The 13,557-nt window shown below is 38.0% G+C and overlaps 1 protein-coding gene across 1 annotated transcript in view; it reads right to left on the reverse strand.

Annotated features, from left to right (window-relative positions):
- The window catches only part of adgra1 (adhesion G protein-coupled receptor A1), a 189,426-nt gene extending 179,264 nt beyond the window's left edge, over positions 1-10,162 (reverse strand). Inside the window, exon 1 of the mRNA XM_014469438.2 lies at positions 9,506-10,162. Coding sequence (XP_014324924.1) covers positions 9,506-9,723 — 218 coding nt within the window. The 5' untranslated portion in view covers positions 9,724-10,162. The remainder of the gene's footprint in view (positions 1-9,505) is intronic.
- Positions 10,163-13,557: the final 3,395 nt, after the last annotated feature.

A 13,557-nucleotide genomic window follows, 5' to 3' on the forward strand; every position in this document is an offset into this window, starting at 1 on the left:
CCTCACCTGGGACACAGCGGAGGTAGATCTGTTTTTGGTTTTCTTAGCAGCTGAGATTTTTGCATGCACAAAGCACAATCCTGTGTGTATCTGCCTAATAGCCTGTGAGAGCAAATGTAGATGTAAAAACGTTTCAGGTATTCATACCCTTTAAACTATTTCACATTTGGAATTTTACAAATCCCAAACCTTAATGTTATTGGACTTTTATGTGACAGACTACAAAGTAGTACATATCTGAGAATACATTGTTTTCTGAAAAGTAAGGCATGTCAGTACCCTTTTATTTACTCAGACACCTCTGAATGAAACTTAATGTAACCAATTGCTTCAGAGCTCACCTACTTAGTAAATAGCATTTGACAAAACTGTAAAATTTACATTCTGACAGAAGAGCAAGGAGGGTAATATTCAGAGCACCACCCAAAGAGTTGAAGATGGAGAGATTCGCAGCTCGAGGAGAATTTGTTGACACAACAATTCCAAAAAACTGACTTTTGAGAGGGACAAAAGAAATAAAAAATAAAGCACTAACAAGTCTCATTTACAGTTTGCCACAAACCACATAGGGTGCACACCAAACATTTTGGCCAACATTCACAACAATATACCAATGAGAAAGCATACACATACTCATCAGCAAATCTTTCAATTTCAATTTTGAATCCAAACAGGGATAAAACGTCATAATTACTAAAAAATATATATTTGCTTTATATTATTATTTTGGCATATTCTGCTCTGCAAGTCTTCTCTTGAGTGTCACACATCTGATGCATGATTTCCTTCCATTTGACAGGTTGAACTCATTTCTTTAAAGCGGTTATGTTTTGGGAAGCAGAGAAAATAAAGCATGGTGAAAGCAGCAGCAAACTGCACTCATCAATACAAAACCATCTGTGGAAACCCCCGAAATTAAAAAGGGACTGATTTATTAACTAACTATTCATTGAATATAATAAAAATAAAAAAACATGCATATAATGTTTTTACAGCCTGGTGCACTAAAATGTGAACACATTGGTTTTGTGAAAATATTTTGGTTCCATTTATGATTTGTCACAGCAAAATGTTTTTCCTCTTTTCATTGTTACAAAACCCATTTGTTCACTCTTTTGTTTATTAATTGACTTTACATGTAGATTTCTTTAGTTACTTATTTTATGATTTTTTAATTTTTTTATAATATCCTAACCTTGAATACATGGTTTTTTCTATTTCTATTTTCTATTTCAAGGTCAGGAAATGCTGACCTTGAAATATTAATTTTCTTCTACTGCAGTTAGTAAATTATTTACAAACACAACGAAGAAGCTCTCAATATTTGAGATTTCAGTAATGAAACTTTGTCCATTGTACACAAGCCCTAACATCTCTACACACACACAATCGCTAAAGAAAAACCTGGTGGTGGCAGCACCATGATGTGGGAATGTTTTTCTATGGCAGGAATGAGGATGCGAATTGAAAATCTATGGCAAGTATTGAATATTGATGTTCACAGATAACATCCAACTGACTGAACTTAAATCATTTTGCAAAAAGAAAATGGTGTGAAGCTCTGGACAAACTCCAAAAGAGTTAAATATGTAATTACAGTGAAAGGTGTTTCACAAAATATTGACACAGGAAGGCTGAATTCCAATTACAAGCTATGCATTTTACATATTTTGCTCTTAAAATAGTGAAAACTGTGTTTCATTTTCTAACATTCCCCTGTGACTCTAATGTGACAACATGTGATATTAGTAGTTTTAAGTCTTAGCTAACAGGTGAAACTTCAAACAGACTTTCCAGCATTCTTTCTGCCACACCTGTCCATCTTGCTCTGGATTTTGTTTTGCCTGCCTGTATCTCCCACCTTTAGTCTATCCCCTTGTCTCTTCAGCTACCAGCTCCTCCACATCTCTTGATAAGTGACGTGTCTGCCTGTTAGCGCACAACCCAAGATGGGTGTCAGCCGCAATCTGGGCTGCTGCTCTGCAGAGGAATGCGGCTGCTCAAAATTGCAGAAACAATTACAAACGATAGGTCCCAAGGTCAACAGAGCTGTCAGGCCGAACTCCTTAACTTCCACTCCCCGCAGCACAGATGATAAGGAAAACACAGGCACAGGTGTTAATTGAGGGCACTATGCAGCACAGAGACTTACTGACTCACTCCTGCATACAGCTCATTTCCATCTCTATTATTCATGCTACTGCTCCTTGATTTGCTCATTGAATTGTTTCTCTTTGGCACTAGCAGGGTGTTCCAATGCTGCAAGGGCCTGTTCCTCATAAACATTTTATAGATGCTGTAATAAAAAGCCCAGTAACATACCCCAATCTGTGCCTATAACAAGAGATGGCTTTTGGTTCTTAGGGAGAACATTCAAAAGTGACACATCTGTGCTTAAGCTGTCACTCAGGAAACGATGGGACAAGTTCCCCAAAGAGGTGAGAAAAGAGCATACAGGGAGCGATTCTAGAGAATCAAGCAGTTTGCAGGGAGAGTGGTATGTACATGCTTTCCTTTATTTACACATCACATCTAAACAAAAGAGTGAATGGGGAGGCCACTTCAGCCTGACAAAGGTCACGTTTCCTAATGCAGGAAAACTGCTTCCTGCACAACTTAGCTGTAGGATTTAGTTCAGCAAGGCATAGGGCAAGATGACCTTTAGACCTCCACAGATCCCCAGGGGTCCCAACATAGCATAAAGCGCGCACACACACACCCCTGCACACCCCCCCACACACACCCACATAGAACCATAATTCTCTCAAGCAAGGTCATGGACGTCATGACATGCCAGTCAGTTAACATCCACTCATCAGTGTCATGAATTTCACATTTATTTTTGGGCTGTTGAAATTGACTCTCCCAGAAACGGTTGAGTTCATTTAAATTAGGCGATCTTCTTTTTGCAGCATAGTCCATAAAATTTCCCTTTGGGTTGAGGTCATGGCCTCAACAATCATTGATTTTTGGAGAGATCATCTTTAACAAAAAAAGCCATCAAAATTCAGGATAAAAACACAGACATAATAAATGACCTGTACTTGTACAGTGCTTTATCTAGTCCAAATGACCCAAAAGCTCTTAACACTATCATTCACCCATTCACATGCTGATGGTGATGCGCTACTAGAGGTGCCAATATTTTAGTGTCTCGGGATTCTATTTTAATTTTTAGGGTCACAATTTGATTCAGAAACCAGTGTTTTTATTCAAACAGTCTAGAGATTTATTTGAATTGATTCAGAATTTCCACATTTAAGACTTGTGATTTTCTGTAAGATATTTTTTTTTTCCTGCACCTACAAAGGTGCAGGGAAAAATTGAAAATTTAAATGTATAGATCAGGCCAACATTAAGCTTCTGGCAAGGCCCCAACCTCAACTACAGTTAATAATTATAATTAAAAATTGTTTCCATGGATGAAACTAACGAAACTACATTGAAGCCACAACTGCCCTGGGGCAGTCTGATAGAGGCTGCCACCAGCCTCTCAATCCACCAGCAGGCAGCAATAGCTGCCACTAATCACCGAAAGCTACATAACAGACCTGCAGGTTCATAGGAGCAGCTATTGACTCACAGTTGACCTTTAAGGAGAAACCAAACTGTACTGGTGACTGGGGTCACTAAAGATTCTGCATGCAAAGGAGCGTTAATAGCTTCGTTTTCTGTAAAAACATAGTATCAATGCCTTTGCTGACATTTTGTTAACATTCTAATTCCTGTAGTGGTTTGTCTTTCAAGGAGAGAAGTAATTTAAACAGCATTGTTAAGGTTCCTCTAAGATTATTGGAGCTTATTTGGAAGACTGGAGCTCTCTAATTAGCCATTTAGATTGAAAATAACTCTGGCTGTGCTGAGCTTTGAAACGCATTCATGTGTGTTAAATGCATCGCGCAACAACATTATTGCCCTATGCTAAACCAAGTGGAGAACTGAACTCTACTCTGTGCAGAGAAACGTGGAGCTTAGTGAAGCTTGCTTTCGGTTTTGGTCAAAAATAAAATTAGTTGAGTCTTGATGGCTGCGATGGACTGGCAACCTGTCCAGGGTGTACCCCGCCACTCGCCCGAAACATTCACTGGAGATAGGCACCAACACCCCTGCCGACCCCGCTAGGGACAAGGGTGTACAGAAAATGGATAGATGGATGGCTGGAGTCTTGGTGGTACTCTGATGGACACTTCTGCAACCAATACAGATATCTAACATCTGACTCCTTCACAAGCTCCATGTTACTCTCTGAATCTTAGCATCTCATCATAATTTCCTCACCCTTGTTTTTCTCTCTTCCTGTCTAATTTATAATAGGAGGTTTTGTAATGTTGTTTATTGTCCAAGAAAATGTGCAGCTTTGAACAGAAAGCGGAGCCATTAACTACTTGTCAATAATAAAAACTCAAACTAAATGCACTTATATCTTACTATGTAGGTAACTCATATCAAACACCCACAGAATTTAATTGTCTTAGTCTCAAGCAATCATTCCAAAAACTTAATACTAATCTGCTTGTTCCATTCTAACACTGATTTTTATAGTCGTCTTATTGGAGAACCCAATTGTGTCCAAGTTTAAACAATCTCAGCCATATGTCATTCTCAGATGAAAGAATGTTTTTAATAATTTTAAGAACAATAGATGCTCAAGCCTCTGAAACTGGAACATATCACTAAAATTCACAGTTGTCCCCAACTACAAGTCATACAAGCCAAATGTCTTCTGGAGGAAAGTTTAATGGTCGGATGAAACTAGAGAGCGGTATTTGGACACAATGTAAACTGTTTGGAGGAACCTTATAAACCCACAAACACTGTACCAACTAAGTATGGTGGTGGTAGAATCATGCTGAGGGTAAGGGTTGTTGTTAGTGGTTGAAATAATATTAATAGTGGAGAACTACTTGGTAGTAGCTTGGACTCCCTGGGGACTGTGGAGGAGAGAAGGATGAGCAGCACAATGCTGGTCACTATGGATATTGGTAACCATTCCCTCCATAACATCCTGGTGAAGCAGAGAAGCCACTACAGTGAGAAGCTCATCTCACTGCATTGGAGGACTGGGAGTTCTGGGAGGTACATTAGACTGTACAACACCTTGGTGATGGGAGGGGCTCATGAACTTGAGGGTGCTGTGATTTCACTAGTAGTTCAAGAATGTTTTTGGTCTAATATACCTTGCTCGTTTAGATTGTTGCACATATTATTGTGTTTTTTTGGACTCTTGGGCTACTGGGTACCCAAATTCCCTCATGGGATGAAAAACATATCTATTGAAATGTGGGCACATCGCTGAACAAAATGACACATTGAGCCCCACACTTAAATTGAAATGTATAAATCAGGCCAACGTTAAGCTTCTGGCCAGGCCCCAACCTCAACTACAGTTAATAATAATTAAAAGTTCTCTCCATGGATGAAACTAACAAAAATTAACCAACTCTGGCAAAAAAAAAGAAGTGGTCAAATTTACAGCTAAACTTACATCAAACGTTTGTTGGTGTTTTTTCTGCAGATGACCAAAACACATTTAACAAAATATTGTAGAAAGTGCACCCACACCTATTATGTCAAATCATGTCTGTCTAATTTATATCCTGTATGGATTTAAGAAAATTACAAGCTTACAATCAGTCCACCATGAAAAAAGCCTAATTTGAGCCCTATGGTTACATTACACATCCTGATAATCGTTGAATGTAATACAGTGAACCCTCGCTATATCGCGGTTCACCTCTCACGGACTCGCTGCTCATGGATTTGCATCGTGCATTGTGTTCTGCATTCTGATTGGCTACACAGTCTCTCCGCTTCTTCTCTACCTGTGTGTCAACAACGTTGCGGTTTAATATGTACACGTACGTAAAACAGCTTGCCAAATTTAAGTTAGCACATTCTCTTGCAAGAATATTTTTGCCCAGAAGAAAAAAGAGCAACAACAACTACCAATAACTATGTTCTTCTCTGGAAAAAAAACACACCTGCACCGCGGGCTTTAGAAGAAAAAAACGCTACAGAGCGGAGTCTCGATGCAGTGGCTCAGTCAGAAGAGCAGTGAAATACACGTGAGTCACTATTTGTCCTACTGTACTTTGTATTTTTTGTCATAATCATTTTTCATTTTCTCCCGTTCTAATCCAATGACTCGGGTCGCGGAGGGGCGGTGCTGATCTCCGCAATTTGAAGCCTTCACTTCGTATTGATGATTAAAAATATTATTTTACAGTACAGTAGTTATTTGTAAAAAAAAAAAAAAAGTTTATACAGTACTTTTATTTGTTAAACAAATGCTTGGGCCTGTAAAAAGGTTTTGTTCTTTGGTTTCAATGTATTATGGAGTATTTCATTGTATAATAATTGTAAAAAAAATAAAGGTTCTTACTTCATGGATTTTGCCTATCATGGGTTCTTTCGGGAACGTAATCCCCGCGAAAAACGAGGGTTCACTGTATTCTAAATTGCACTGGTTAACCTCAGAAATAAAGGATTAAGAAAGAAAAATGCTTTATATTTAATTCATTTATTCATACAGACCCCTTTTCAGTAACTGTGGGCAATGAAATATTTCCATTTTGACAAATGTTAAAAAATAAAACGAAGCCATTAGCCTCTCCCCATATAAAAGAATGGAAATGTCACTCTAAATAAATTGCTGTATGCAAAGTGTTTTTCATTAATCAGCCCTGCTTGTAGCTTGGAACGAGTGGTCGTTGGCTCAGACTCGTCAAGGACCTTTACATTTACAATTTCCCTTTTTCCCACCAAAGTCAGGCATCTAGTTTCTAATAATAAAGCAGCCTGTTAATTTCACAGCATTTCAGTGCACCTGCAAAGAGACAGAGTGGTGATAAGCAGGGAAGGGTAATCAATACTTTTAGCATTTGAAGTGCTATTTGATCTGCAAAAAAAGACAGGACTAAATGCTAAAGGAGGTTTCTCAGTTGTGGACTTGCCAGATTTGTGTTTGAATAATTTTGAATGCAATGCAAATAATACGTTGCACAAGGAACAGTGAGCACTTTATGTAGACAAAACAAGAGAGGTGCGGCTCAAAAGCAGCACTAAAAGTAAGAAATGGGAAAACTAAGTCCCAAATCATATGATGAAGTATTAACATTTAAGAAGGGTTTTGCAATGATGGAATAAATATTTCCACATAAAGAACTACACTTTAAAATAATTCATATTTTAACACCGGATGCATGCATAATCACAAATACAATCTGATATTTAGCAGAAGGAAAACCGCAATTCTCCGAGTTATGTATTGTTTGTCATATACATTACCTTTTATAATTCTATTAATTCGAGGCTTGGGTACAGAGCACTAAAGTCAACAAGTTAGAGAAGCACCAAGAAATCAGATTTCAGATTAATCACCTCTGAGCAGTGAACAATCAGTGAACAGACTACAACTAAATACAAATGGTTCTTGATAGCCACTACATTCTGGGAAGCTGTTAGAGTATTTTACCGCTAATTGAATACCTAGATTGACACAACCAGAAGCACAACATCAGATTCTCTAAAACACTAAACACGTTTATCTACTAAACACAGAAAAAACTTCCATGGTCTTTCCATTTTTTGCTTTTAGGTATTGACTTTTCAAATGACCAAACAAATCAACTGGTTAAACACACACTTGAGGTAGAGAGAAAAGATCCAGATGGAACAACAGGCATCATCAACGTTTCAGCATGATAGTTATCAGTGATGTCAGAGGGAGCTAAGAGCTCAACAAATCTAAGCAGATTCACACGTTAGTCATTTACCAATATAAATAAAAAACTGATATCTGACTATTCAACAGCCTAATTAATCAGCAGTTGACATTAGGACATATTTTGGATTGGCCTATGGAGAACTTAGGACCAAAAATGCAAAGAGCCGAGAGACTCCAGATTCAATCAGGATCTAAAGGCAGCAGATCACGGATTTTGTCAAGCAGAATTGTAAGACTATAATAGCACCATTCACCTGCCCTTCCTGTTCTCACAAAATCTTTTAAAAACATTAAGTTCAAATAAAGAAACTTTAATGAGCGATGCTTACTGCATCAAAAATTCAAAGAAAGTAAAGCATCCCATCAGTCGGTGCGACTTTAGTGTGATATTTTGTGTCACATACAAAACCTTGGAGAGATGCCTTCTCCTCACAAGTGCTTTCTGATCTTTTAGCAGAAAGAACACCATTTTTTTCTCATTTCAGCAATGACAGACTTTAAATAGCCATAAATAAATATTTGCGTAAGTAGGTTGGGGCTCTAAATCCCTTACGAGTAGAAAGTTTTAGATTTACGTTGATACCCCCCTTGGCCAATCGACTTAAGCAGATGTTTCCAGTAATATTTGTTTGCACAAAGCAGCAAGAATAGTTTCTAAGTACTGACAGATTTCAGCTGGTTTCTTGGCTTTTGACACCTTTTTGAACATCCTTTTCTACATGTGTTCAATAATTATCCCCAAAGTCATGGATTTCTAAGCGTGGATAACATGAGTTGTTGCTGACATCTGGTGTGAATTTTAAGCCCAATTAGAAATATTTAAACTAAGAAAACTGTTGACATGTCCATTTTTAAAACTCTGTCCTCTCTTAAATGTTAGATCTTTAGCATTTTCATAGTGTGTGTGCATCAGAAACTAGTTTTTCTGAAACCAGCTAAATTTCATCTACTAAGTACTTAAAATGATATAAAAATTGATCACTCCTCGCTATTATCCTCTTAATGAATTTGCAAAACAAATTCCTGCTGAGTTAATTTATACAGTGTCTTGTAAAAAATGTTCGTATCCTTTTAAGTTTTTCATATACAGTCAGGTTACATCCACAAACATCTATTTATTATATTAGAATTGATGTGACAGACTACCATAAACTTATTTGGAATTGTGTAGAGGGAGAAATATGGTATGTTATCTTCATACATTTGAAAAATAAAAGTGTGCGACACTTTTATATCCTGCCCCCTTTACTCAGACACAAAATAAAATCCTGCAAAGTGGCTTTGACAAGTCAAATAATTAGAAGACTCCAACTCCCAGAGATACAATAAAATGGCTTAGGTTAAAGCTAGTTTGTTTGTTAAAATGGTCCAGTCAAAGTCCAGGCTTTATTGCAGTTGAGAATTTGTGGCAAGACTTTAAAATTGATGTTAACAGATCCCCTCCATCCAGTCTAATGGGACTTCAAAATGGTTACATAAAGGAATAGGCTAATTTTTCAGTTCTAGATTTTACAAAGCTACTAGAAAGAAAGTTTTAATACAAAATATCCACTTAAGAGGAGGGAGAAGCTGTGTGTTGTATTTTTCAGGTTATTTATAGATTTCTTTTAAAACAATGAATCCTTCTGCCACCTTTTCACAGCTGCACTACTTTGTGTTACTCTAGCACATAAAACTCCAATACAATAGATAATAGTGTGAAATTGTTTAGATTTTTGTGAAGGCGTCTGACTCTACTCAGCTGTCAGTGATGTTTAACTCATGATGGCTCCTACTTACAGGGAAACCGTTCTGTTTGGGAGGAAGCTGGGCGGCAGGGTGTCCATCAGGTCCACATCATCACACAGCACTTTGACTCGGACGTGATGCCTGCTCAGCTCCTTGGACCTCTCAGCCGAGCAGTGACAGCTGTCAACGATCAGGTCCGGACAGTTTCTGCTGCTCTGGCTCGCCTCCCACAGCAGGGCTGTTAGGCAGAGGAAACCTACCGCTCTCATCGTGGCTTAACGCTGCTTTTAAAGGGGGAACCTTTTTCTCTTCAAGTTATGTCATCCCAGCCTCTGTGACAAGTCGGGACCATCTCACATCGCGTTCAGTAAAAGTGGAGTAAACGCCGAGAAAGCGTCACACCGCGTCGGTCACCTGCTGAGTCACAAAGAGCTTGAAATCCTCTGCCGAACTTCTTCTGTCCGGGAAACCAGAAATATAATCCCGCTTCTGTAAACTTTTCATGCTCTTAAAAGAACTCCAAAGCGTTTTCGTTATGCCTTAAGGTCTAACGAAAACTTCCAGTGACGCACGTCCAAAAGTTGCGATAAACTTGGCGGCTGTGCGTCCTTCAGCGCAAACCAAAATGAAGATGAATCAGCCAATCAAAATTCCTCCTCGTGGTCCGCGTCAAGTCCTTTTTCCGCTCCGAGCCGCAGCGCGCCGGGATCCCAGCCGCTGCCGCCGCTGCAGACTGTGCGCCCTCGGACTTGTTGCGCATGTGGCGTCCAGAGAGTCCCTCCCCCGCTGTGTCCAGAGTCTCCGGACAGGCTCCACTTTTAATGACGTGTGAAATGAGCACATTAAACGGTCTCTTCCTCTACAACAGTACAGTTTTTTTGGCCACCTTTCTTGCTCCAAACCTCTTGATATACAGTAAAGTCTTGTGTACAGGTGCATTTACTGAAGCCAGATAACGTCAAAAATTATTTATTTTAGTGTTTCAAGTCACAAAGCGAAACTCTTATTAGGTGACATCCTTAAAATGTATTCCTTCTATTGTTGATGATTATCGTTTGCAGCTTATAAAGTCCTGGCATTCAATATGTTTTTAATCACAGAAATGAACTAAAAGCATGTTCATGTATTCTACAGAGGTTTTAAGCCCAAGTTGCTTTAATAATAGCCTTTAGCTCATCTAAGAGCATTTTTGGCTCTGGTTTCTTATATCTTCCTCTTGACAATACTACACAGATTCCCTGTTGGAATTAACACCAAAAGAGGACAAGCTTCCCCAAATTTTGGCATGGCACTTGGCAATTGAAACTTCATATTGGATCTAAAGCAACTTGGATTCTATGTCTCGCTCTCCACTCTTCCTCTAGACTCTGAGACCATTAATAGTTTCACTTTTAGTCACATGAGGAGAATTTTAAAGATAAACTGTGGGTTTGGTATGATTTTTTTTTTACTATTATTTGAGTTCATTTCAGATGAAATATTGACTGTCTTTTGGCTTCTTTTTTTTTTTGAAAAAGCTTTATTTTATTCAACATGTAGATATTGTATTCTAAGAACATGTTGGAAATTTTATGATAAACTATTAATTTTACAAAACTTTATGAATTTAGGCTGGTACTGCCAAAATTGTTACAAATAACATTCAACTATTTTTCCTTGAAAAATAATTTAATCTATTGGCTATTTATTGGAATGTGGCTATATAGTCCCAGATACAAACAACGCTATAAAATCCATAATTTTATAAGAAATTATGGATTTGTAAATTTTTTTTATTATTATTTTATTTTATATTATTTCTTTGAAGTCAGTACTGTCTTTCCCAACTTGGTCAATGTGGTGAAGAACAAGCGACGCCGGGTTAACTGCACATGGGAGGAGAGTGCACAGGGCCAGAGGAGGACTTGCTGAGTTGGGTGTTCATGATTGCTTTTACTTCTACTTTCCAAATAAAATGCAACATTTAAATAGTTCTGAAAAGATGATCTGCTGCTTTTTCCACTGAACAAAACTCCAGTTTGGTTTGTTCTTGCCTCGGGGAAGAAGCTTTTGACATTGTTTCTGGTTGAGTAGTGGATAAACACAAGTAACGTGACGGCTGTAGATCATGTTTAGGACACATCTGTTTGTTGTGGTTCTGGAAAAACTGAGTCCTACTGCAGTTCACATCCTGTGAATCTCCTGAAAGCTTTTCAAAATATGTTGAATCTTTATTCTGTCTGTGGTTAGAATTGTAGCCCATTTCTACCACAATTTTTCCTTCCACTTAACTTTACATAAATATGCATACAACATAGGATAGGATACAACCCTATTTAAACAATCAGCTTCTTCAGTGGTGATCTTTGTTTGACACTGTCAATCATTCTAGGCAGTTTATCAGAATCTAACTAATCGGGTCGGAATTTGTCGGGAAGTACACGCCTCTTATCTGAACCTCCTACAACGTTGCCAGGCTTCTTGATTGCTAACAACTAGCCTAAAGTCATAGAGTTTTTCAGAAAAATAATGGGAAATCATGGTCCAACGTTGCCAGTGGGGGACATGAAATCCCGATAGCCATTATCCAGAGCATGTGCAGGGCGGAATACAATTTATCACATTTCCAAAACCCAAGTGAAGTCTGGAATAAGGCCAGAAATGGATCAAGACCTGCCGCCAACTTCATGTAATTCTGACCAATGGCAAATATCAGGAGTTTGTCTGCATGAAGGTAGCTGGTTGTGAACATTCTTTGTTTTCGTCATAATGACACTGTATGATAGTAAAATCAAAGATCAATAACTGAAGGCATACATGATTTTTATGTGTGTAAATCACAATGGTAGCTCTATGGAAGAATGAAAATGTGCTGCAGAAACTGCTGTATTTACATTTCAGCACCTTTTTATGCTAATGTTTATTTTTAGGCATTTTCCTGAAGGCAGACTTTCTCAAACAGGTATTATTTAAGTCATTACTCACCCGCGTTTGAGCGTGCAAAATGCGTCAGACACAGCGATGCAGCCAATGAGACGTTGTGCCCCTCCTTCTTCCTCTGGCGCCAAAAATCTTCGGTTTTCTTGTTGATTTTTATCCGTTGTTTTCCGCAAATAACCTTACAGACCTGATGTAGGGCTCGTTGACTAATCTTCTTGCCTTTGTGTTGGCTGAAAAGACAGAAATGACTGAAAAATTTATTTGGTAAGGCATAGAGTTCTTCTTCTTTTCTATCATGAGGAATCGCAAGCAACTTTAAGGTGCATACCGCCACCTACCCTACGAGTGTGTAGCAACAATACCTTACCTCCATTGAACTCTGTTTTTCAATTTTGGATTATGAAGATAACTATTTCTTTCCCTAATCTGTAAATATCCTCTAAGTTCCATCCAGTTCCCAATATTCCTTTAAGACTCCATTCCTGTACTAGCCTTACCATTTTTCTCAATTCCTCTAAAGCTCATATGTTTTACAATTCATCAATATTTTCTACATTTTCTTTCTCTCCACATCCTTCACACTTATCATTCCTAAGAGTTTCACTACCCTCTTCGATTCTTTCCTAAATGGAGGAGGAGCAACATTCATGTTTTACCATGAGCTGAAATCATAATCAAATTAAACTATTTTCTCCTATTTAAAAAAAAATCATTATAAGTTCATGGAACCCATAAGTTCTCAAGAACAGACATTTACACTGTATATTGAGAAATGTTTGGCTTTGTCTGCCCAGCTATTTTGGGAACTACAAATAAAATTTTTGTATCCATTTCTGTACACTGACCATCTAAAAAAAACTGTCTACAGTGTCTCAGTTTTATGAGTAGGATGGATAAAAAATTATCCAAGATGTTTTCTAATAGCAAAACACTGGATTTATGAAAATATTTCCATTCTGCAGCCACCGTTCAGATTTACACTGATAACCATATTGCACAGCTTTGATTAGCTTTGGTTGCTGTTCCCTCATCAAACATTTTTACACACAAAGAGTAAACTTGTAAAGCTCTCCTTCATTTCACTGAATATGTAATAGAAATGATGAATAAACTGGCAAGAGACCAGGTGGACACAGTAACACACTGTTGGGCGCATTGAGATGATTAATGATGTTTCTTTTTTC

This window comes from Xiphophorus maculatus, chromosome 22 (assembly GCF_002775205.1).
Source record: "Xiphophorus maculatus strain JP 163 A chromosome 22, X_maculatus-5.0-male, whole genome shotgun sequence".
NCBI lineage: Eukaryota > Metazoa > Chordata > Actinopteri > Cyprinodontiformes > Poeciliidae > Xiphophorus > Xiphophorus maculatus.